The sequence below is a fragment of the Chanos chanos genome, chromosome 10 (genome assembly GCF_902362185.1).
Source record: "Chanos chanos chromosome 10, fChaCha1.1, whole genome shotgun sequence".
NCBI lineage: Eukaryota > Metazoa > Chordata > Actinopteri > Gonorynchiformes > Chanidae > Chanos > Chanos chanos.
In genome coordinates this window covers 27,665,275-27,689,980 of record NC_044504.1, presented here as the reverse complement: position 1 = coordinate 27,689,980, position 24,706 = coordinate 27,665,275, and the positions used below count along the sequence as shown (strand labels likewise).

Sequence of the window (24,706 nt, the reverse complement as noted above, 5' to 3'; positions counted from 1 at the left end):
AAACTTTTAGCAGGACTACACTTTTCAAATGTGCCTGTGTCGGTACTGAGAATGACCAGGCCACAAAGTCAACAATGTCAAACTGCCCTGGTCTTATTCATGACGTCATTATACAATGGATGGTACAAGAGTTCAGATCTGTCAATACTTATTTTGAACAGTAATCTTTTGGGTGTTTTTACTTGGCTGCTTTATGCAAGTGTCTGAGTTGTTGGGTCTGCTTGGCGACCAGCGTGGTCAGGGGAGCCAGAATGCACAGTATTGAAAAACTACTTTAGATGTGTATAACAATGAGCTACATTACATTCAGCTCAAGTGGTGCTACAGTTGTTCTTGTAAGTTAATCCGCATTGGCATGTCAACATAATCACTGCTTGCACTGTGTTCTTTCTCTGAAAGGAAAAGTAACGCATGTTGTTGAAGATTCACTAAGGGCTACACCAGTCGACTCAAACTGTGTTTTAGTCACAATTTATCTCCTTTGGGAGCACTAATAAGGTACAATGTTTATAACTTAGGAATTGGTCACTCCGTTTTAACTGTGTCAAGACAGGTATATATTGTTTGCCAGAGCCATGTCAGAATAGAGTCCTGAATAAACGATTAGAGTTCCATTGCTAGCTGCCAAGAATTATTTGATGCATTTAGTATGTTAGGACAAGATTCAACTCTCTAAACTCACAAAGAAGTGACGAAATAAGGTGGTGTTCTGAGTTCTGTAATGGTTTAGAAATGACTTTGAGTGTTGTTCTGGTTATTTGGACACTTTTGAGGATAAAAACACAGTGTCAACCTTTCATATCCCTTAGAGTGTGTTTTTGGGACAGTTTAATTTCTCTGTGGATTTTACTGTTTGAACCCCAATCCCAGTGCCATTATGGGTGCATACAGTGTTTAGTGTTCCAGTCATTGTGTTACACATCATTAGTAAATACTTTACTGGGTTTTGGTGTATTCCTTGACCATTACATACACTTAGGATTTTCCTACCACTGTACTGTTACCTGTTGACATTTGTTTTTTAAATTGACACTAGAAATGGTCAAATAAAAGCTTGTATGACATATTAGGCTGCTGTATGGACAAAAACCGTGACTATTAATGAAGGTCATTTTGTGTGTGGGTTTTTTTTGGGGGGGATTTCATACAAACAGGTTCAGGTTTGCTAGCGCTGGCAAAGCAATTCAGTATTACTGACCTGCTGCAGTATCGTAATGAATATTTTTGACTTTTTTTTTTCTTTGTCATTGGTGTTAATGTCTTACTAAAGAGAATATTTCCCTTTGATGTTTCTGTGTCTTGAGTGTGTCACCTCATTTGTTCAGTCAGTAGCTAGAGCCAACTTCCCACGAAGACATAATTTAGTTGTACTTTACTGAATTTCAGCTGATGCTGTGAACCAGTCTGGACAACATCACAATGAATGATGACTACAATATACAAGTGGGCACAAGTCTTTTTATTACCAACATACATAATGAAAATATCAAACTTTAGTTCATTAAAAAAAGAAAAGGAAAAAAAAAAACAAAAGTTGGGTGAGACACACAACTCCACCCACAAAATAACTTAATGATAAGTGAGGATAGATGGGAATATTACCACACTAATTTGTAGCAGTGAAATTAAGTAAAGGAAAGAAGTGTATAGATTTGAAACGCTGAAGCACTGGAGAGAGATGGAAAAAAAAAAAAAACAGGAAGAGGGGCTGTTATGTACAAAGAACCGCTCTGGTTAGTTTGTTCCAGAATCAACTGACTTGAGATCAGCACAAACATCCTTACAAACAGAGCAAAAAGACCGAACCTGGATTAAACACTGGGGCATTGGGTACCAACCAGCAGAATAACCAGTGAATGCACTCCTTTTGGATTCCAGCTGCTCAAATAGTTACCACAATGTCCCAAGCAAGGTTGTGAGATGGTCCGAGAGAAGCACAGGGTTCTAGGCCTCACTCTCCCCAGCAGAGGCGTTCTGGACCTCTTCTTCCAGGATGGGCACGATAAGGTTGTCCTTAGACATGAGGTTGTACTTCATCACGAAACGCGTGAACCGGTGACAAAGGAAGGTCTCGTTCTAAAGAATAAATGTCGAAGGGAAAAAAAAAAAGAGGATGATACAGTGGTGCCCTTGTAAAAAATCAAGCTGAGTTTTAATCTGTTTGTGATCATTAAAGGGGTATGCCCTGCTGTTTATTACTGGCCTTCCCAGTACAGACTAGTGCTGCCATCTACTGACCAATACAATATCACATCTACTGATTACAAGAAAGAAAAGGTATGTTTTTCCAAGCAGCCAGAAACCCACTTTCCGTACTACTTGTCTATTTAGGGTCAGTAGTTTTGGGTTTATGCAGCCAGACAGTGTTCATCACAATCTATTTTCCCATAAGTGCCCTCGGAGCCTGACGTGCTGGTTCAGCATGCTTACCTCATACGTGTCAAAGATCTGCCGGTGGTGAAAGTATGCATGCGAGAAAATCCTGTAAATTCGACGGCAAACTGAGCCAAGTTTGGCCACAGACGACTCCTTTATGCTAACACTATAAACAGGAGGAAAAAAAGGATTCAAGGGTAAAGTCAGACAACACTATTACTGACAGAACCAAAAAATATCTCCACCAGTTATGATCACACCAAGTCAATAAGAACTCAGACACAATATGAATCATATTTTGATACAGATTAATTGCATTCACTTCAATCAGACACTACTTTATGGTCATAATTAAGCTATGTTAAATTGCTACATGCCCTAATGTACTGTTATGTCAACCATACAAACAATTTAATTTTTTACAAATATTTAGCACGGTACAGAATTGCAAGACATGTATTAATTTTCCCTAATACAATTTCACATATTCATAGTTTATAACCATTACTGGGTTTCACTAACTCACCGGCTGGGGAAATACTTGTTGCTGTTGAGAAGGCAGGCGGCTCCATCCAAGGTGTGTCTGGTGTAGTCTATGGCTGGACACTGCAGAGCGAAGAGAGAAGACAAACAGAAATGGTCTGTCTTCAGTGACTGATCCCAACAGACCCTCACACATTGAGAAGAATGTTCAACAATTACCTCTTTGGGTGTCTTATGGGCAGCACACAGAAAGATCCACTGCTCTGTAGCAGTCATCTGAGTACACGTGTCTGGGTGGCATTCACTCTGTAAATACAGCATTTATGTCATCATCAACAACTGTGCAAGTTGAGAACTTCTTACCATAGAGAGAGAGATAACACAAACTTTCCAAATATATATATAAGTCCATATATTGACAGAATTAAATGTGTCTTTTAGCAATTTGAAGTTAAACATTTCAAAGGCAATCACAAAGTCCAAAGAATAAGTCAAATAACAGAATAAATATAAGAAACACCTTTACCTGTAGTTTGACAGCCAAACCATTGAGCTCCAAACAGAACTGTCTATGAGAGAAGTGATCAGCAGAGAAACATGGTCAGCAAAACCAGACTAGGAGAAGGAATGCTGGCTCATTTACTTAACAAGTACGTTAAATAACAATTAATGAACCCATGCTACATGAAACCTGCAGTAAAGAGTGTAAGCAAAACTCATGACATTTTCATTCCAGGCTGAGCCATTACTGGAAGTTACTGAATGTTCTGTGCACTTGGGGTTCTGTGCACTTGGGGTGGGGGGGGGGGGGAGGTGACTGTAGATACCTCAGGTGTTCATACTTCCACACACCTTCATCCTGTCCCTCTGGAGGCTCCAGGATCTTATCGATGTTAGAGCAGTCTGAACGAATATTCTGTTGAATATACTGAGGAGGAAAGCATTCATACAGAGAGGAGTTAGAGGAGTTACAGTGCGGTTAAACTGCTGTTAAATTACAGTGCACTTTTCTGAGTGAGAATCATAATACTAAAAAAATGTTTAAGTTTAACGTTGCTCAGTTTGATAATTCAGACCAAACAAACACTGACATTTTTTACGGGGTAGCTCACTTAACACAAACAAATAAACCAAATCAGAAATCTGAGTCATTTAGCAGTGCTGAAATCCAGCATATTTGATTTCCTTCAGTTAAAAGCTCAATCGTTGTTTTTTTTTTCCCCGGTAGGAAAAAAGACCCTTATTAAGAAACGTCTGACATTATGATTTAGCTGAAGACTATAACTTGGCCGTCCTGGAGAGAACCTACCTGTTGAACTGCCAACGTGCTGTCCATCTCCTCAAACGACTCATCTGGCCAGTTATAGAAGTCCTGAAGGATAAAGTTGTGCTGGAGTTTAAGTTCAGTTAGAGGAGAAACGATTGGTCGCGCTAGCATTAAAGCCTGCTACTATCATTGTAAATACATCTGGTTACAAATAGAGTTGAAAGATTCAAGACTGTAACAATAAACAATCCCAGTCGCAACGAGAACCCAAACTCGTCCTGGATCAAAGAAAACTCAAAACGAATCAGCTAGATAATGCCCTATTTTCAGCAACTGCGATCACTCGTGTTTAAGAAAAAGGGGAGAAACCGACAAATACAGGGAGAGCCAGAGAGGATGTGTAACGTTACCTTCAGACATGAGTTAACGTAGTCTGACCAAAGCAATACAATTCAGTTTGGTGTTATCTAAATGTATATACACTCGATACTAGGCTAGCACAGCTAGCTAGGATATGAATGCATCATGACGGTGGCGGATAAACGTTAACGGTTAAAGGATCTAAGTCATCTACAGTGTATATTAGAAGTGACATAAAGATCTATCAAGTTTATTATTAAAACCATTCACCACATAGCGATAAATCCCTCTGCCTCCTTAAGGCTGGCTGGCTAATATTAGCTTCCAGCGGACTGACTTTAGCTAGCCTGATAGCTGGCAGGCTAAATCGCCTCCGCTCTCTTAAACGTCAAATGCCATCATCTGCATTTCGATCGGTCCTTTCAAACGAGTGCTCCTAGAGTAACTTTAATTATTTTATAATTTTTTTATTTTAAATGAGAATAATTACCTTCGCTAGAGTTCCTGGCCGATTCCTCCTTAGGACTGCTGTACCCTCCGCCATGACCATCTCGACTAAATTCCCGAATGACACTGACACCACTCACTATGACAAATAGCTTTCTTGTTTCACTGCATTTTAATTGGTCTCACAGACCTGCCTGTCAATATGCCATCCAATAGAAATTAAGCGTAGTAGAATTATGTCAAGCCTACCTTTCAATGAGGTCAATCGGTCAGTGCTTTTGTTTGGAACTCCACATGTACAACTAAAATACTAAACTTAAAAGAAGAGGGGGAAAGCAGTGTCTGAAAAAACCTCACAAAAATGCAATGAGTACCTCGTAATGTTGTGTAGGCCTTCCTTCCTTGATGTATATATGCACAGGCATCAGAATTTAGTGATTTACTATTATGTTTATACATTTTAGAGTTGATCGTTGTCAATAATTGTCGTATGAGCCAGTGATCACGTTCTAGCATTTGTCATATCTGGCTAAAATAAACAGCAATACTCATGTACCCACCAATAGGCAAGTTACGTAATCACTACCCAGTAATTCACTTTGGTGCTAACTTGCAATATTTATTTGAATGTTTCACACTGCCCTTGTCAACTACACTGATATAATAGTTTTAAAAACAGACCATTCAAACTGCAGCAGTTTGTTCTCTTTGTAAACTATTTTTAATACTATAATCCAGTTTATTAATTTCACTTTCAACATCCATGTATAATTCCTCATTAGCTGTATCTTGAGTGAATGCTTAGAAACACCATGCTTCTATTCGCTAATCTTTTACCTTTTTTTTCCTTATTGATTTTCAAAGTTATTGAATGAAGTTCAGAATTATTCATTACATTATTATATCATTATATTATTATTCATTCTGTTGGGAGCTGAAAGTAACTGCAGTTCTGCAATCAATTATGCTTCTACTTACTGCGTTATTCATATAAATCCTCTCACCGCCAATCAGCACTGGAAAAGGATATGATCTCTGCCTTCTCAACTTCTTCTCTTGGCTTCTGCAAGTAACGTAGATAAGATGGCCTGAGCAAGACTGCAAAGTGGTAACTTATAGGAAAGATAAGCGGTCTTGTAACCAGAGGATTGTGGGAGAATTACCTAAACTCTCTGCAAATATGTCCTTCAGTAAGGCACATTACCCCAGGGCTGCTCCAGAGACATACAAGATCATAATTACGAGGAAAATAATATATTTCTCTGGAGGTGCTGATCAGCTTAATGAATAAACATGCACAACAGAGGATCAGGAAAGTGAAACACCTAATCTTACACCAAGCGGCAGTACAGTTTCTGATTACGCTCTGTGAGGAAATGTATGCGGCTGTTTTACGCCATGAAGAGAAGGGTTGTATTTTATTACTACGTTGTCCCTCTGGGTGTACTGAGATCCTTCCATCAGCTGGTTGGACAGTGCCAACAGATGCAGTTTTGAACACATCTCCAAGTATCATAGGACATTCTAGCCTATGTGTACACCCTCTATAGACAGACTATTTTAAAATAAAGGAAGCTGACACAAGACATCTCCTAATACAATTTATTATTGTAACAAAACATGATCGTAATTATTTACAGTAGAATGACATTGAAAAAGAACGACAACAACAAAAAAAAGCATGGATGAACAGGAATTTCCTCTACGACTGTGGCATGAACGGTGTTGGAGAATGCGCAGCACTGGGCTTCAGTCAATGTACTTGCCGAGAATGTCTGCATCCCGGAACAGGTAATAGTCCTGAAGAAAAAAATTAAAAACAAAAAAAATTCAACCAACCATTATAAAATGTTAAATAAGCTTATTTAATGCAAGGGATTTTTTTTATGAATGGCACATAAATTTCAAATTAATTCAGTGCATTAAGCGATATAGTAAAATAAATGTGGTGAAATAAATAAAACACTGACATCCATAAAGAGCACATTTTCACAATTTAGCACTGCATGCATGCACCTTTTAAGGATGCACATCAACTAATGGGATGTCATTTTTTGGTATTCCAACATGTAAACATACCTTATCATCCAGAATGACTTTTGTGCCACCATACTCAGGCAGTAGTACCTTCTCTCCAACTTGAACACTGACAGGTGTTACCTTCCCATCCTAGAAAGAAAAGACAAGTATGTTCTCTCACATTCCTCAACAACATAATCGTACTCTGAATTAATGGACGACATGGGAGAAGGACCGTAGTAGTCACCTTATTGGCTGCCCCGGGTCCAACTGCCACAACGGTGGCCTGAAGCACTTTGCCCTGGGACTTTTCTGGAAGCATGATGCCTCCTTTTGTTACTGTCTCTGCAGCCAGTCGCTCCACCAGCACACGGTCAAACATGGGGAGAAATTTCCGGAAAGCCTAAGAGGGGAGCAAAGGAAAAAAAATGTGTTGAGTTTCTGAACACCCTAACATAACTCGTCATGTACTCTCTTGGATAAACCAGTAGGGGGAGCTATAGTCCAACAAATGAGAACCTTATAAACCTAACGTTCTTTGAGAACACACACACACACACACACACACACACACACACACACATACATACATACAAAACCTACAGAAAAACGAACTCTTTTTAAAAGCAACAGCATGCAAACATATACATATATTTTTTGCAATATTTTATTATCTTCAACAGATTAATCATAAGACTATTTTGTCTCCCACATTTCTGGATTTATTTTCTGATCCTAATGATTTCACATACAGTTTAGTTAAAGTACAGGACTACAGACAGGACTATACTACAGGGACAATAATTATGCATTCGTAAGGCTCCTTTTTACATGAACAGAGAAGGGTACACAGAGGGAGATACTAATGAGAAACATATCCTTTCATATCAGTGTGCAGCACGTGAGAGATAACAGAGCAACTTCATGCTGCCCAGAATTAAATTAATTACCAGTGGGAACTAATTACTGTCTACTGTTTACTGAAACATTCCAAGCACAGGACAGAAACTTCACTTTCAGAATGGCTCTCAGGGTTAAAAAGAAGAGCGCACAACGCAAAGAATACAGGCATAGACAGATCCAAAATACCAGCTGCTTGCCTGTTAACAGATGTGACTCTGACCTTGAATGAAGGTCGTGTGTGAGACAAGGAAAAATGGGATAGAGGACAGACAGAGTAAGTTCTAGTCTGTTGACTGTGGGGGGCTGGTACATAGCCTGAAGTTTTGTAAATGTTTGCAATCTTTGTCAAGGGCAAAGGACAGGGACAGCAAAAGATAAGCACTCAGGACCAACCACGGCAGGAATTTCTCAGAACATTCTGGAATAAATCAGTTTATGTAGCCCACCGTGACTTGGAGGGCAAGGTCACTTTGGGTGGGACCAACTCGCAATGAAAACCATAATTATTTATAACACTCTTCCAACAGCGTCCCAACCTGAGCCACACGCTTCTGTTGGTGTGTGCCACCAAGTGGAATATACAAAAGAAAAGTATACAAAAGAAATTTCGAATTTAGTTTATACCTTTATTTCATTCCTTGTAGATTTCATATTAGAGCAATACTGAACAATACGATGCGTTATAAATTTGTCAGAATTGTGCTTAAAAAGGCTAATTGAAACTGATATCCACTTACAAACTGCATACTTAGTCAAATTAAAAGAGCGTTTACATAGGATTAATTTGATTTTTATTAGACTGTCCCAAATTCCTCAGTTCTCTAGAAAAAAAGCGAATGTAAATGAGAGTATATACACTAGGCAGACAGACACCGCCTTTTGCTTCGAATCATAGTAACCCGGAAGTTATAGGCTCGTGCTGACAGGCCACAGATTTGACGCAAGGACACAGCAAGACCAGCCGCACAGCATGCTAACGCACTCTGCACTATTGCATAAACTCAGCACCTTAACAATTAACAGTTCACGTGGGTCTAAAAACTAATCAGTGCAAAAAAATAAATCAGAAACGAATAGTGTTAATCGTTGGCACTCTAAAAGTATTATCTAAGTGTCTTACACAACCATATACCAAAAGATATATTACAGCAGCAACACGAAAGCATGAGTTCAGTTACACCAGATACAAAGAAAAGGTGCCAGACACTATCTGAAATGCCACATTTGTAAACAAAGTAGGTACAAAATGTCAGCCAAAAATTAAGTTATCAAATATGACTGATGTATGTGTATCGCAAAGCCTATCGCAAAGCAAGGGTAACATGAACAAGTGGACACTCGAAAACTCAGGCTGTGTATATTACTATTTTGGAATTGTAAATTAAATCGTTATATAAGATGATATATGTCTGTTCAGGAATTACCATATGAAACCTCAAACACTGGCTAATCTTGCTACTTCAAAGTCATTTTTCAGTGAGACTGTCCGTTGTAAAATGATGCTGAGATGCAAAATCAACGCAAGAATATTTTGAGACAGACTATTTAGCGATATATGCTACCAGTATTGTGGCATTAAACACATTACACTATTGAAATGCAGTGACTTTTTGCGATTGAACTTACCATTTTTGAGACGGTCTATGACAACGCCAACCAACAGTTCACGATCAAGCACTCTGGCTGAAAATACCGACTAGTTTAAGCGACCCACGTGAAGAAACCTCTAGAACCACAATGCGCATGCGTGTCCTCCCTTCCCTCCAGAATATTCCTCAGTTATAAATGATTTCTACAAATATTTTTAAATGACTATATTTCATTATATATACATTTTTCATGAGATTCAGAAAAATATGAAAACATTAGCTTTAGAGTTTTTATGCAATTGTAAAGTTATTTGTTTCTTCGGCGTTTATATCACTGTTGCACAATGTCAACCCTTGACCTCACTTTTTTCTCCAATCGCGTCTGAGAAAATTCTGGAACGCCGAACCTGGGAATGAGCATAAAACGAAATATAATGCAAATCCCATTCTTTCCGTGCGAAAACACAATATGCCAAATATTTGCAATGAAACAAATGGTATATACGGAATCTTCACAAATTTACATGTATTTAGTGCCAAGGGTTGTATCTAGAAAAGTAAGACAATTAAATAATTCAGATTCAGGGGTGGGCCGGTTTATTACCCGGATGGAAAAGGCCATGTGCGTTGCAGTGGAATTGCAACAGCATCACTGAACACTCACGTTATATCATTCAGTCTCCTCCACCGCCAGGCGACGGCTGATTTTAGTCCTTATCCTGCCTGAACAACACAATTCCGAAGTGAGTAAATTAACAGCTCCCGTTATCACTAAAGTCACGCTTTGGTTGCATTTCATATAGCTGTTTGTTGTAATGAATTATTAGTTGTTATTAAAACTGTTTGTGGCTATTAGTAATGAGTGTTCTGTCTGTGGTAACAGTTATATAATTCTTAAATGTTTAACAAACTGTGAAAGGTTGTGCATGTTTTCAAGGGTATTTGTAACTTGTTTGCACTGTAGTTCTCCTGTCATTAACACCTTACGGTTCTTGCACGACGTAGTTTAGTCCCATGTGAAGAAAACGTGTTAACCAATCCTCCTTAACTGTGCACACTGTCAGTGTGTTAGATGAGCAAATAGAAATTAAAGGCGAATAACGTTTACTAGATTGCAGGTGCATCGTGTGTCCCCGAAATTTCCACCAACCTATTCTGCGATCTCGAAGGTGGATTAATTGGATAAGATTTATTTCACATCAAACTGAGGTTGCTAGCAAGCTCTCTTGTGTGTTGTTCAAGTTTATAACGCCCTAATATACAGACTTCAAACTGACAATCTTTTATGTACTTAAAATAAATGGTGGAAAAAAATAATCTGCCATATTACGACATCTGAAGTCTGTTAGCATGAGAAATATCGATAGCTAGCGAAATGTGAATTAACGTTAAGCTAACTTAAGTAAAGTGCGTGAAGAAATTAATTTATCGTTAAGTTTTCATAGCTAGGCAGAAAGATGAAGGGCAATTGCTCCAGTCGGAATCAATTCGTATTTCTAAATTGTTGACTTTCTTGGTGAGGGTGAGGAGCGCTAAAGAGATGCTTAGGTTCCTCTGCTGTATGCGCTCATTTCCGTTCGCACTGTGAACCTACGCTTTGAGATTTTGACCTTGTGTCTCGTGACCTGAACACACGTGTGTGCCGGGGAAGAGAGGGAGAACCCATACATTCTCCTAATTTATCATAAATGCTTGTCTGTAGAATTACATCTACATCTAATCCGTGTTTAAAACCAGAGAATGAATATATCAGCAGAACAGTGTGACCTCAAAACTGTGCAATACGGCAGTAGGCTACTTGATGGATACGTTTTGTAACGTCTTACGTACTGTACCGATGTCAGGAAACGTTACTGCACAATAAGGCACAATCAGACTGCTGCGTAATTAATCAGCGCTCTTAAGTTAGAAGATGTTTTCAGTCTTTTCTTGTTGCTTAGAGAATATGTAAACGCTTTCAAAATGTCAGGTTTCTCCGTGGTCTAATGAATCGTAGAACCAGCGGGAGGCGCAAAGCTGACATTGTCCTTAGATGACATTCCGAACGACTGCGAATTGGCAACATTTTTCCGAGAATAAGCAGTAACAATCAAAATTTGTTCATTTTCATAACGTTGCTTCTGTGAGGCAGTCTTCAGATACTGATAGAGCATTGCTGACACTAAGAACAATGTAATGATGGCTGCTATGATAATAATAATGAATTTGATACTTTTTTTCAGTGTCACTTATCCAACAATAGTAGCCCAAAGCGCACTGCAATACGCATACTAAGAGAGAACTATATTCAATAAATATAAATTAAACCACCTTAATATGACTAGTTGTAGTCTATGGATGACAGTGTATAAGTTGTGTATACCTCTGGTTGACTCATCTCTATTGTGGAATGCACATTTCACTTAAATACCTGATAAGCAAGGAGGAGAACATTCTAGACTAATACCCCTTGTTCTCTCCCTTCTCCTCAGAAATGCTACGCTTGCCCAGTGTAATGAGACAGATGCGGCCAGTGTGCAGGGCTTTGGCCCCACACCTCACCCGTGCCTATGCCAAGGATGTGAAGTTTGGAGCTGACGCACGTGCCCTCATGCTCCAGGGTGTGGATTTGCTGGCTGACGCTGTAGCTGTAACCATGGGACCCAAGGTAGGATACAGCCTCAGGGCAGCTGCTCGTTCTTCGCCCAATCTGTTGATGTCTTGAGATCAGGATATGATATTTAACACAGTTAACAGGACCACTTTTAGCCCTGAACATGCATTTTTTTGGTTCCCTCTTGTGTTACAAAAAAATACAGAGCAATTGATGACTAACCCTGTTGGATTGGTGTACCAATTTTTTTCCCCTGGGGAGCATACAGATGGTAATCTGTAGTTTTTAATGTAGTTTTTAAACAGCGCTCATCTCCTTGCTGACGTTCCATTCTCCTCCCTCCAGGGTCGTACGGTCATCATCGAACAGAGCTGGGGTAGTCCCAAGGTGACCAAGGATGGCGTTACAGTCGCCAAGAGCATCGACCTAAAGGACAAATATAAGAACATTGGGGCCAAACTGGTACAAGATGTAGCCAATAACACAAATGAGGAAGCTGGAGATGGCACCACCACTGCCACTGTCCTGGCACGTGCCATTGCCAAAGAAGGCTTTGACACCATCAGCAAAGGTGCCAACCCCGTAGAAATCCGCAGAGGAGTCATGTTGGCTGTTGAGACGGTCATCAACGAGCTGAAGAAACTGTCCAAGCCAGTCACCACACCAGAGGAAATCGCTCAGGTAAACATCTGTGTGTCACAGGCTTGCTTTGGATTTGTCACTCATCATGTGTTTTAGATCTGGAAACTAAGCATTTCTTTTTTCGCTGCATGGTCTAGGTGGCCACCATCTCTGCCAATGGAGACATTGAGATTGGAAACATCATCTCAAACGCCATGAAGAAAGTGGGGCGTAAAGGAGTCATCACTGTTAAGGTTCGTTCACGTAACGTGCAATGTTATCGATATTAGCTTTCATGATGCCATTCTTTTAGTCCATCATATGAGCTTTATGTTACTCTCATTCTCGTTAGGATGGCAAAACACTGCATGATGAGCTGGAGATCATCGAGGGGCTGAAATTTGACCGTGGCTACATCTCCCCGTACTTCATCAACACTGCCAAAGGTGTGAGCTCAAACATTAGACCTCTTTTGAATCCTTGACCCTCCTTTTGAATTCTTTCACATTATAACTGTGTGTACCTCCATTATGTCTATAGGTCAGAAGTGTGAGTTCCAGGATGCCTACCTGCTCCTGAGCGAGAAGAAGATCTCCAGCGTTCAGAGCATCGTGCCTGCCCTGGAGATTGCCAACCAGCACCGAAAGCCATTGGTTATCGTGGCTGAAGATGTGGACGGAGAGGCTCTGAGCACTCTTGTTCTAAACAGGTCTGTCGGTCATCTGTCACTGCTTTGTGGCCTCTCTGATTACAGAGTCCACACCTGTCAAATATACACTCGACCCACAAGTCAACTAAAAATACGGCTCAGGATATTTACAGTCAGACACTAATGCAGTGTCACACAAAGAGCAAGTCTCACAGCCTTTGGTATTTTTAGTATTGTATGAGCCATAAGTACAATGATGTACTGCTGTACTCCCATGATAATTGACATGAGACTAGTGGTAGGGTGGATGTGTGTGGGATGTGAAATTGACACAAATTTCTTCCGCAGGCTTAAGGTGGGGCTACAGGTGGTGGCAGTGAAGGCACCAGGCTTTGGAGACAACAGGAAGAACCAGCTCCAAGACATGGCCATCGCCACTGGTGGCACCGTAAGTACATTCACCACATACGCCTTTCCCTTTCCCTTAAAGTTGTTACTTAGACTCCTCTAGTGGGTGACTACGCCTTTTCAGCTCATCATTGTCTTGCTGTCCAGGTGTTTGGTGATGAGGCCATGGGTCTTGCTGTGGAGGACATCCAGGCACATGACTTTGGTAAGTTGGGCGAGGTCATTGTTACCAAGGATGACACCATGCTGCTGAAGGGGCGCGGAGACCCCGCCGCCATCGAGAAACGTGTGGCTGAGATCGCAGAACAGCTGGAGAGCACCACCAGCGACTACGAGAAGGAGAAACTAAACGAGCGACTGGCCAAGCTGTCCGACGGTGTGGCCGTGCTGAAGGTTAGGGAACAGTGAGATGCTTGTATTTAAACGAGTTGCATGATTGAACTTTAAAGTATATATTATATATTTTCTTGATGTAATAATGAATTGTAGGTCAAAACAAACAACTGTATTGTTGTAATATTGATCTTCTTAGTCTTGAACATTGGGGTCCTACAAAATATCTTGATTATTAAGGGGAATTGTGCAGTCGTGACACACGTTGTTTCTTCAGGTGGGAGGGACGAGTGACGTGGAGGTCAATGAGAAGAAAGACAGAGTAACGGACGCCCTGAACGCCACACGGGCTGCTGTGGAGGAGGGCATTGTGCCAGGAGGTGGCTGTGCACTTCTGAGATGTATTCCCGCCTTGGAATCCATTAAACCTGCCAACTCCGACCAGAAAATTGGTGAGTGCCAATTGAGGAGGTTGTTTCCTGTCATTTCTTAGAATGGAAAGAACTCTACTGTGCTCTGCTGTCCACTTCATTTTTTTTCACGCTCCTTTTAGTGTTAAGTAAATTAAGATAACTGTAGAATTATTATAATAAAAACAAAATGTTTCGGTAGGTTGTTGTGAGGCAACACCTACAAGTACCGAAATCAGATTCTTTAGAAGAACATTAGAAAATACTATGCCCCAGAGTGGTGTGGTGCAGCTAATGTCAGTTGCTTTTTCAGAGTACTGATCTTTCAACGTTACAGGGGCCAGTGTGGCTATGGGATTTTGGCTATGAACGTAAAACGTGTACTCTTCATCTCTAGGTGTCGACATCATTCGCCGAGCTTTGCGTATTCCAGCGATGACGATTGCGAAGAATGCCGGAGTGGAGGGTTCTCTGGTGGTGGAGAAGATCTTGCAGGGCAGTCAGGACATCGGCTACGACGCCATGCAGGGAGAGTATGTCAACATGGTGGAGAAGGGCATTATTGACCCCACCAAGGTATTGTCAAAAGTTATTTTTTAATCAAGATAGAAATTCTAATCGGTGTGTTTATTTTTCTCTCCCCTTGTTTTCAAATTGTAAATGATTGAACTTGAGGTAGAGAGCAAGCAAAGTTTAACTAGAACAATTTTCCAAGCATCTTACTGCCCCTTGTTGAGAGAAATGTGATGTCTCTCTAGCGCCCTCTAATGTTGGTTTTGGACGGTTACAGAAGTGAGTGAGTTCTGATGTGGTTATTCCACAGGTGGTGAGAACTGCACTGCTGGATGCTGCTGGCGTTGCATCCTTGTTGTCGACTGCAGAGGCCGTCGTCACGGAGATTCCCAAGGAGGAGAAGGATATGGCAGGAGGCATGGGTGGCATGGGAGGCATGGGTGGAATGGGTGGAATGGGAGGAGGAATGTTCTAAACTCCCACTCAAGCCTGCCCCCCCCTGAGGGCAACACAGACTACAGAATAAGGGGACTTGGAACAAGGGGACATTGTTTTGCCCCATCCCCTTCATCCGCTATCCTGCCGTTAAACAAACGGGGCTGCGTGTTTGACATGGAGCTGTGACATTGATGACCTGCCCACTCACTACTACTTCAATTAAACTTCTCTCTCTCTCTCTCTTTCTCTCTCTCTAAGCCTGTTCTCCTCTCTCTATTTCTCCACTCCATACACGAGACCCCAACGCTCTTATAACTTGTATCACCCAATGTGACCAGACACTGACTGACTGAAGCATTCTGACTTAACCACACTCACATGTGATGTGACTGATGGTTTAAATGCACAGTGTACAGAGACATCCTAACTCACACTCACCTGAACAGACCTGTTCTTCATGTAGGTTCCATATGTATAGATGAGACTGTACATCCATTGACAGTGAAACGTATATGTTAAAAAAAAAAAAAAAAACATATCGTTTTCTTCAAATGCCAGAAGCTGTTTGTCTGTTCTGTCTAGAGAGGGGGCAGTTGGAACAGAGGATCGTTGGACAGATGTGTAATTGTCTATCCTGTTCTTTTTTTTCTCTCTTCTACTTTTTTATTTTTGTATGTCTGAGGCTTCTGGTTCGTCCTTGAGTTAGAAGGACAAAAGTAGAAGCCTACATGTCAAGAGCAGTTAAATTAAACATCTCTTAACTGTGCATGAACCTGTGTTGCTTTTTGTCCCTGAACTTGCTCTGCTTCACTCAGATTAATAATGACCCTCAGTTCAGAACACACCATAACAGATAGAGCATCTTCTCTCCAAACAAAGGGAGTGCCTCGTTTACAAAATTAGTGTCCATTTCTTCTCTGTCTATAATCATTGCTTGTCTTATTGATTTTGGGGTGTTGCGTGAGTGCTTTGTCAGAGGTAGGGGACAAAGTGTGAGGCCTTCTGTTATTGAGTGGAGAAATGATTGAGAATCTTGTTCCATAGCAGTTTTGTACTAATTACTGTCTGAAGCTTTAGGTCTTTTGTGTTAATGCAGATACTTCTTTCCTGTCGTGTTGTGATGCTCTGTTACAGTCGGCTAGGTTTTTCTCAGTCACACTTTAGTTCAGCACAGTACTGCTATGCAGCAAAAGATCAGTCAGCTACGCTTTGTTTCTTAAGGAGGTACATTATTCCTTTGCAGACAAGCATCTTTGATCATTCTATGTTTTGTACAATGTAGTCATTGGTAATTACTGTGATATTTTTTATTTAATAAAACTGAATGTTCTGGATGAAATGTTTGTGTGCGTGTTTTTCTTGGGCAATGTTGAATGCTCTTTATTGTGTGAGCCAGCATGTAGATATCTTGTTGGATTCATATCTGAATTTAAAACTAACAAACCACACCTTTGAAAATTGCTATCTGTTTCATATAGTGTTTTCTATTCCATTACTGGTCTAGGGAGTAACCATCAAGACTTAAAACTGTTGCTAAAAAGGGCCAGAATCAAATGGTGGAGAGTGTTAAGGATTTTGGGAGGGAAAAATCCCAGATCATTTACATTTCTCAAGTTCAGAAATTTAAAATATGTTTGTAAAGAGTATAAACTAAAAGAAATGGTTGATGAGCCTTGATGAATTTCAGTACTGTCTGTAAACATATTTCCCATGACAACATCTATGTATGTCACAGATGTTTTTTCCTTCAGTTGTGACATGAACCTGGCCTGTGTCTTAATGTCTAAACTCTTGTAATCTAGTACCTGAGCATTAGCTTACTGCCTGAGTCAGGTACACTAGAGCTTGATTAGAACTGACAACAACTGAGAAGTATGAATCTAGCCTAACACCTGCTTGGGGACAAGTTATGTCCTTGACAAGATGACAAATGGGGTGCAGTATAATATTGTCCACTAGAGGTCATTGTTCAGAGATGGACAGATAACCTATTATGAGCCTTAAAATACTGTATCTCACATGATCCTGCTATTTTGGGGAGTGCAGTCCATGAACCAGTCCAGACTTGATGCCGATAAACAACTCCACACACGATCACACACACACAAAACACAAAGAGGCAACTCTTACATATAAAAATAGTTTATAAATCATGCAGTCAAGATACATCTTCACCCATAACACACTCATTAGAACATCTAAATTTTGCACAAAAAATTCCCACAACAAAATAAAAGAACAGCTTTGTCTGAATTGGGCACCACAGGGATTTACTAAAAAAAAAAAACAGGATTTCTCAGTGCGCTGGACAACACTGCGACAAAACACCAAAAAAAAAAACAACTGCCCAGCTGCAGAGAAAGCTGGGAGATCTCCACTGATCAGTCGCCATTTTTGGCCGACGTTATCCAGATGACTGAGAAATCCCACATTACAGTACACCCCCCACATATCATGGGCCTCTGATAAGTTATTAACACAATGTGGTTTTCCCATAACCTAAAATAAATACATTATTACAACGCATGGGCTACATGTTTAGAGCGATAAATAAGATGTAACTAATGAGAGAGAGAAAGGCAGTATAAGCAACGGGGGGCAAAAGATGGAATTGTTCAAAGGTCCGTGTTGACCGATACCTCACTACTACAGCGATCCGAGGAGAGAGCAGCGGCGAGAGCCTGGCTGTGCTACTCCCCACTGCCAGCCTCCAGAGTTTGGGCCCTTTTTATTTTTTCAAAGCAGTGGATATCTTAACATGGCAAGCACTAGCTTTTATGAAAAAACAAAACAAAAAAAAATACATTAGAAATATATTGCACACTCCTGTTTTTTTCTTAATATATATATATATATATATATACGTAGATATATACATACATAAAAGGTTAGTCCTTTGATGTAGACACTTTTTGGAGGGGCACCTCATCATTTTTTCCCTCTTGTTCTGCTCCTTTAAAGCAGTGCTGGCAAAACGAAAATGTGCGAACTTTTTTTCCATCTCTCTTCAAAGGTTAGACATACTGAGCTTAGGACTGGATTCAAACAGTCAAAGTCACGTGGAAATGAATAAAAACTAAATGACCGTTATTAGCTTCCCATGTCCTACATACTTCAGTATAAAATAACTTATTTTCTATTACTTACGCATTTAACTAAGGTGTTGAGAAAGTACATGTCTTCACTGATCAGGTTGATTTGTTCAGTCAGCTAGGTTTAAGTGTGTTTGAGGTTTCCATGTGCTTGTGTCTGTTTGAATCTAGATCTTTGTCTTTCTGCACTGGTGTTCAAAATTTCACATACTCACTCTGAGTGAACGATTCCTCTACTGTTTTCTTTTTTTTTTTTTCCACCTGTACCAACTTTCATCTGTGTGGCAAAGGTGAATTGAGGTATTTCGAGCCCTGTTTGTACTGGTGTGAGAGAATACAAAATACCTGTATATTAGTCCAAAATACACTGGACGCCGCATGAGTCGTCTTGCTCATAGACAAACAGACGTAGTCCCCTGTCTAACTCATGCACGCCTTTATTGCCATCTTCCTCTCTTTGCTTTTATTTAAAATCTTGAGTCCGTTTAATTAATAAATACATTGCTGCCCAACCACAATGCCATTTCTTTCATCACAAGGGCAACACCAGACCTGTCTGTGGCTCTAAAGTCACAAATTGCCTGAGATGTGTCACACAGTGGTTGGGCCATCATAGATCCCCTTTGTCCTGTACCCGCCCCATGCTGCCTGTAACCTCTGCTTCTGTTTTGGGACGAAACCCCTTACAAAAGACCGGAGGTTGGTCTGGCCCTTTGGTTTGACCTGTGGAATATCATCTGCCCTCCGTCCTCCAGCCGCCAGGAAAAAAAAACACGACCGCGACTCAAATGCATTTGTACCCCCTGACCAGAAGGGGCGGGATGCTGCTAAACAGCAGAAATAAGGGTAGATAAAACTTTAAAAATGGAGGTAGAGGGCAAATATTCATTGGGTATCATTACACCCAATAATAAGGTCCAGCTTTATGTGGAGTTTTGGGATAAAAGTTTTTCTTTTTCGATCAGGCACTGTGGTTATTCAGGCACGCAACCAACGACCTAGTCCTTCCTCTCCCACGCTCATACCCCACCCACACCCAACTACCCCCATCCCGCTCCTAGCCAACGCTGTGATGGAGTGGAGGGCGGGGCTACGTGTGGTGGACCTCGTGGAACATGAGCTCACGCGGGATGGGGGTCTCGGCCCCATAAAGGCTACAGGCGCGGCGCTCGAAGGCAGACACCATCTGCTTCACCACCTCGTCAAAAAACACAGTGGCTAACTGAGAGTGCAGGAGGGAGCGGAACTCAAACGAAATCTGGGAGGGTGAGAGTGGACAGTGAAACAGAAAAAGGAAAAGAGAAAAAGACAGGAAACGTGGGGTCATTTAAACAATTTCAGAGAAAGAACAAAGCTAAGGCTAAACCAAGAGTGTGTCGGTCATTGCCTAAAATGGAAGAAATCACAGCTGAGACTTTAAGAGTGGATTTCTTTCAGCTGAACAAGTCTCTTGTCTACGGTACTCACAGCAAAATCAAGGGTACATGTACGTGGGTAACCAGGAAGTCCAGGGCTGAAACGCCACACCGTCTCCAGGTGATTGAAGAGTTTACCGTCAGAACAAGAGGCCTTCAAAGAGAAAAACAGGGAGCAATGTTAAAAAAAACAAATACAACTGCAAATGTGTGCTCCACATCCCGTGAGCTGTGCTTTCAATTTCAAATACTAACAATGAAAAATACAACAGAATGACTGAGCGTTTCTACCGAATGACCCTTAAAGAATTACGCAAGCTTTAAAAAGAACCCTTGCGTAAGTCACAGGGACTTTTCAAACTTTTTTTTTTAATCATGTGCAAATCAGTGTCTTGGCCTAAGGGAGTAAATACAAGCTTTTCCCAGAAAACCTGCTGAATAATTATCAAACTGGAGTCACACAAACACCAACCAGAGTCTCTGTAAACAACTAGGCTCTAATTCAGACAAGCGACTTCTGCTTTAACTGCCAGCAACTGTTTGTTTGTGGTAATATGTGGAGAATGACAACTGAAGTCTGGGGACAAATCTGTGCCAATCATGCAATGGCAAAAAACTGGACGGTCTGTTTAAGTCACATAAAAGAGACACTTATAAAAGTCCTTGAAGCTGAACCCAAGACACTTCTTCCATAGAAAAACAGAACCTTTGGAAAACCTTTCCTTGGTCAATATCAATACAGTAATGATTTGCTTGAGTTACAAACATGACCAACTTACCTTCACCAGGTGGGGGCGCACCGTAGTGACAAGAGAGGTGTAATTCTCCACCACAGGAGGGAAGCCCACCGTTAGTTTGGCCTTGCAGAAGCCGGAGCGACGGAAGACCACGTCCGATCGTTTGCACCAGGGCACAAAGTGCAGGTAGTTTTCCACCCCAGCTACCACATCGTACATCTCCTGCATGGAGTAGCTGAAAAAAAAAAAAAACAGACAGCGGTCAGCTGCCTGAAAACAGCTTCGGCCAACCGATGACGTTGATAAGGCCCAAATTTCATAACTCTGTCAATCACTCTCGCTGGAAAAAATCTCAGACACGTCGACGCTGACGCACCTGGGAACTTACGACGGTGGATTCAGATTGTGGACTTGAGATAAGGTCAGTGGGCATGTTTACATTTTGTTTACTCATCTCAGAAGTTTGATATGAATGAACCTTTTAGGGCACTTACGTAAACAACATTAGCCCTGTGCTTCGCTCTATCAGAGGCAAAAGAAAATAAACCCTCATAAGTACACAAACAGCTTAGCTGGATCACCACGAACATCTGTGCCATGTTGTTTAAATTACAGCAGACATAATTTCCAACAAAGTACAGAAATCATGAAGAATGGTTTGCTCTTGACTCAAGAGTCTATAGGTTTCAGTTGCCAAAAGAATTTCACTCTAACTACAGGGGATGAATGAGCGTCAGTCTCACAAAACCAAACCAGTTCCAGATCCCAGAGGAAAGAAGAGTGGTATTGTGTTCCAATGAACTTAACTAACCCCTGCACCTGGAATAGCTCCAAATCCTGACGACTACTGATAGCTAAAAGCTGTCAACCCAAGATCATTTCCCACCCCCAAATTACATAACGTGTCGGTGCACACCCAGGGGCGCGAGCGCAAATCACGGCCCATGATAAAAATAGCTAGCCATTTTCCAAGATGTCATTAATGGTGCGCTTACCCTATGATGCGTCTTTCGGAGTATTCTTTCCTCTTGTTGAAGGAATCGGCAAGGTTGAAGAAGCTCCGGGTGGAAGCCACGGAGGCACGCCCAGATAGGGCCGGGAGAAGGGGCGGCGCCCTGGTCATTAGGATCCCACATGAGGACAGATATCTGTTTTCAAAACAAGACCAACGTGTGAGCGAATACTGCAGTCAGACGGTCATACTCGCTCATAACTGTGTCATTCGTGCAAAGTCTGTAGCTGTTTTTAGACCTCTGGGAAACAAGACAAGAAGGTTGGCCATAAACCCTGCGCTGGAAAAAACGTAAAACGCATTTTTTGGTGAAATGTCAACATTACCAGCAGTAAGAGAGGTGGTATATTTCAAGGACTCTTGTTAAGATGTTCATTTTCTAGTGCAGTTATACTGTTTGCCACTCAAAGCACCATATTACATGGTTAAGTATAATTTTATATGTTGGGAGAAACTGGGTAGATTAGAAGTGTGCATTATTTCCTGAACAAACCTATACTGGGTCATCAATAATAAGTGTCCATGTTTGTGACTGAATTTTTGAGAAAAATAGTTCTGTCACTCATTGGCTAATAAATTCAAAAAATGGGTGCCATGGTTACAATGATTTACACACTCTATGTTAAGCTTGTGCACCTGACATACATTCGTCATACAAGTATCTCTACTCAGAACCAGAGCATACCGCTACCCACAGAAAATAGGTCAAGGGTACTGACCATTACGTATCTCCAAAATGTGAAATATGCAGTTGAGTTACATAGAAACACGTCTTTGAAAACTTCTTGCAATAACCTGTTCTACAAAAGAAGGGACTACAGGCAGAATATCATTAAAATCAATGTTGAATGCCTAAAGTACTAGCTTTAATGATTACACAATATGAGTCAAGATGGTTTCAAACACATCTCTTTGGATATGTGCAATCATTGCTTGATTTTATGCATGTTCACCATCAGAGGAACGTTATTTGACTGCTTATTCCACGCTCACTTAATGCTTTTCATATTCATTCCACAATAACCTTGACCTTTCTACACCAGACACGTCAAAGTGGGTCAGGTGGTTTGCGGCATACCATGTCAGAAAGACCATTTCAGGACCTTCACCCAGTTCACCTGAAACTAGGTTAGTGAGCACAATAAATTATGGATTGAGCCCATCGACTACGTTCATAACAACAGGATCCACGCAAAACTGTCAAAGACACAATGACAATGAGTCTAAATCAGTCAACGGAAAGTCCGCCTCAGTGAAGAAAAGGATTTGACTGACAGTTATTAAGTGGCTTTGGCTTAAGGTAAATCTTCACTCAGTAACTTCCCAATCTTATTTAATCAGCAAGCACAAGAACTAAACACCTACACAATGTTAGGTGTGCACAAAAAAAGGAACACGGAATTTGAACTAAATATGCAGTCTTTACTGTGACATGAATCACGTTAATGACTTCAGTGACTAATAGATTAGCTATGACTGTAATGTCAGCACTTGAGGAGCTACAGGGCTTTTCTATGAAACGGACTATATAAACGCCCTGAATCTGCATGACATTGGCAAGCCTGGCACGAAAGCACAGTGCCCCTCTAGTGTAAATATCTCAGCGGAAGTAGCTCCATCAGGACTATATGATGGCCACATGCCAGATTTTGCCGTACCTGGCAGCCAAAAGTTTGCCATGGGTGCGCAATGTCCCTGGCTCTAGCAAGAAGGGCAGTTCTATGACCCCTTTGGTTTCAGGTGTCACTGAAGTTGACATCACGGATTGTGGATGCAGTGCATACCCAAATTCAACTGTAGGACTGTCTGCATGAGCAATGGTCCAAAGACTTGAAAAAGCAGTCCATAAAATTGTAAAATATTCATTTTCACTATATACCTGGCATAATCTTATGACTGACACGATTATATTCCAGTAAAGGCTACTCCAGTGCTTAGTTCAGAAGTAGGCGAATTATATAACAGACTAGTATCCTTAAGACACAGCTCAACAGTATTCTTTAATTACACAGCTACTGACAATAGGGTTACCCCAATGCAGGACTATTAGCCACAAAATGCTAAAAGTAAAAACTATAAACAATGTTTATTAATGTGTGATGTTTAACATTTCACTCGAATACTACCACAAAGGTTTAGGGAAAGAACTTGATCGGTGTAAACGAACACCGATCTACTTTAGCTAAGTTAGAAGTGGGTAAGATCGATTTAAGCAGAACAACAACTCACAGGATTTTGACAATTAGTTTGATCGTGTTTCCGCGATATGTTCCACTTACGGTTCATATTCACATTCCAGATGTTTAACTAGTGTTCATGTGAGCTGTGACTACTGATGTTACCTTAAACGTCAGTCAGTAGTTTAGCTGTTCTGAATATCTCAGGGAGGTTTACAACAAAGCAATTGAACAGCTAGCCCATCAAAAATTTACATAAATAGTATGACGTTTTCGAGACTTTTACCTCAATTGCGACACTGTAAAATTGTTTTGCCTTACCAAGCGCTCTATTTTAACCAAACACCTAAAGGGCTGGGTAACTTTGCTAACTACTGACAGCTAGTACAGTTTGGCCCAAGCCTTGTAACATAACTAGCGTAGTTTGCGATAGCGAATGTGTTGGCTCGAGACGACGGTTGTTAAATTTCAGAGGACTATCTGAGATCCGTTACCTCACGCCATTCTTTCCCGCTTTTTCTCTGTTGGATGTAGATGGTAACTGCTTAATACATTCGGCAACAGCTCTCCGAAGACATCTGGACCCTCTCGCCATCTTCACTTCGCTAACTGCTGATTCTCCGATGCTAATTACTCTCCTACAGCAAAACCCGCCTTTCTCTGGGACGCACCCTAAGGTTCGGCTCGTTTGATTGGAGAAAAGATTTCTGCATTGGCTCGTTATTGGCTTCACTTTCTATTCGTCATCCAGTGAAACTATTGACGTGTGTGCTTTATTCTGTGTATCTCCGTGCGCAGACATGTCACGGGATGCGGCATTGGGTTCCTTAACTGCTCGACCTCCAATGCATAGTTCGTAAAGGT

At 40.9% G+C, this 24,706-nt stretch overlaps 4 protein-coding genes across 5 annotated transcripts; 1 reads left to right on the top strand and 3 right to left on the bottom strand.

Moving 5' to 3' along the window:
* Positions 1 to 1,438: 1,438 nt before the first annotated feature.
* mob4 (MOB family member 4, phocein) lies at positions 1,439 to 5,044 on the bottom strand. 2 transcript variants are annotated; one of them, XM_030785964.1, is made up of 8 exons: positions 4,977 to 5,044; positions 4,169 to 4,231; positions 3,687 to 3,787; positions 3,386 to 3,428; positions 3,079 to 3,165; positions 2,903 to 2,982; positions 2,431 to 2,542; positions 1,439 to 2,076 (listed from the first exon to the last, which is right to left on the bottom strand). In XM_030785964.1, the coding sequence occupies exons 1-8, from the start codon at positions 5,034 to 5,036 to the stop codon at positions 1,945 to 1,947; spliced, it is 678 nt and encodes a 225-aa protein (XP_030641824.1). In that variant the 5' UTR covers positions 5,037 to 5,044; the 3' UTR covers positions 1,439 to 1,944. The 2 variants fall into 2 exon arrangements, with proteins under 2 accessions (XP_030641824.1, XP_030641825.1); XM_030785965.1 differs by lacking the exon at positions 4,169 to 4,231.
* Positions 5,045 to 6,521: 1,477 nt separating this feature from the next.
* hspe1 (heat shock 10 protein 1) lies at positions 6,522 to 9,571 on the bottom strand. Its single transcript, XM_030785966.1, has 4 exons — positions 9,482 to 9,571; positions 7,200 to 7,355; positions 7,013 to 7,102; positions 6,522 to 6,733 (listed from the first exon to the last, which is right to left on the bottom strand). Exons 1-4 carry the CDS (start codon positions 9,482 to 9,484, stop codon positions 6,683 to 6,685), a joined length of 300 nt encoding a protein of 99 aa, XP_030641826.1. The 5' UTR covers positions 9,485 to 9,571; the 3' UTR covers positions 6,522 to 6,682.
* Positions 9,572 to 10,094: 523 nt separating this feature from the next.
* Positions 10,095 to 16,175, top strand: hspd1 (heat shock 60 protein 1). Its single transcript, XM_030785858.1, has 11 exons — positions 10,095 to 10,187; positions 11,916 to 12,091; positions 12,383 to 12,718; positions 12,817 to 12,912; positions 13,011 to 13,104; positions 13,199 to 13,367; positions 13,656 to 13,755; positions 13,863 to 14,108; positions 14,326 to 14,500; positions 14,856 to 15,034; positions 15,282 to 16,175. The coding sequence occupies exons 2-11, from the start codon at positions 11,918 to 11,920 to the stop codon at positions 15,444 to 15,446; spliced, it is 1,734 nt and encodes a 577-aa protein (XP_030641718.1). The 5' UTR covers positions 10,095 to 10,187; positions 11,916 to 11,917; the 3' UTR covers positions 15,447 to 16,175.
* A 1,391-nt stretch (positions 16,176 to 17,566) lies between these two features.
* coq10b (coenzyme Q10B) lies at positions 17,567 to 24,440 on the bottom strand. Its single transcript, XM_030786923.1, has 6 exons — positions 24,337 to 24,440; positions 21,649 to 21,801; positions 20,696 to 20,888; positions 19,969 to 20,070; positions 18,290 to 19,759; positions 17,567 to 18,181 (listed from the first exon to the last, which is right to left on the bottom strand). Exons 1-5 carry the CDS (start codon positions 24,435 to 24,437, stop codon positions 19,592 to 19,594), a joined length of 717 nt encoding a protein of 238 aa, XP_030642783.1. The 5' UTR covers positions 24,438 to 24,440; the 3' UTR covers positions 17,567 to 18,181; positions 18,290 to 19,591.
* Between the last annotated feature and the right edge of the window lie 266 nt (positions 24,441 to 24,706).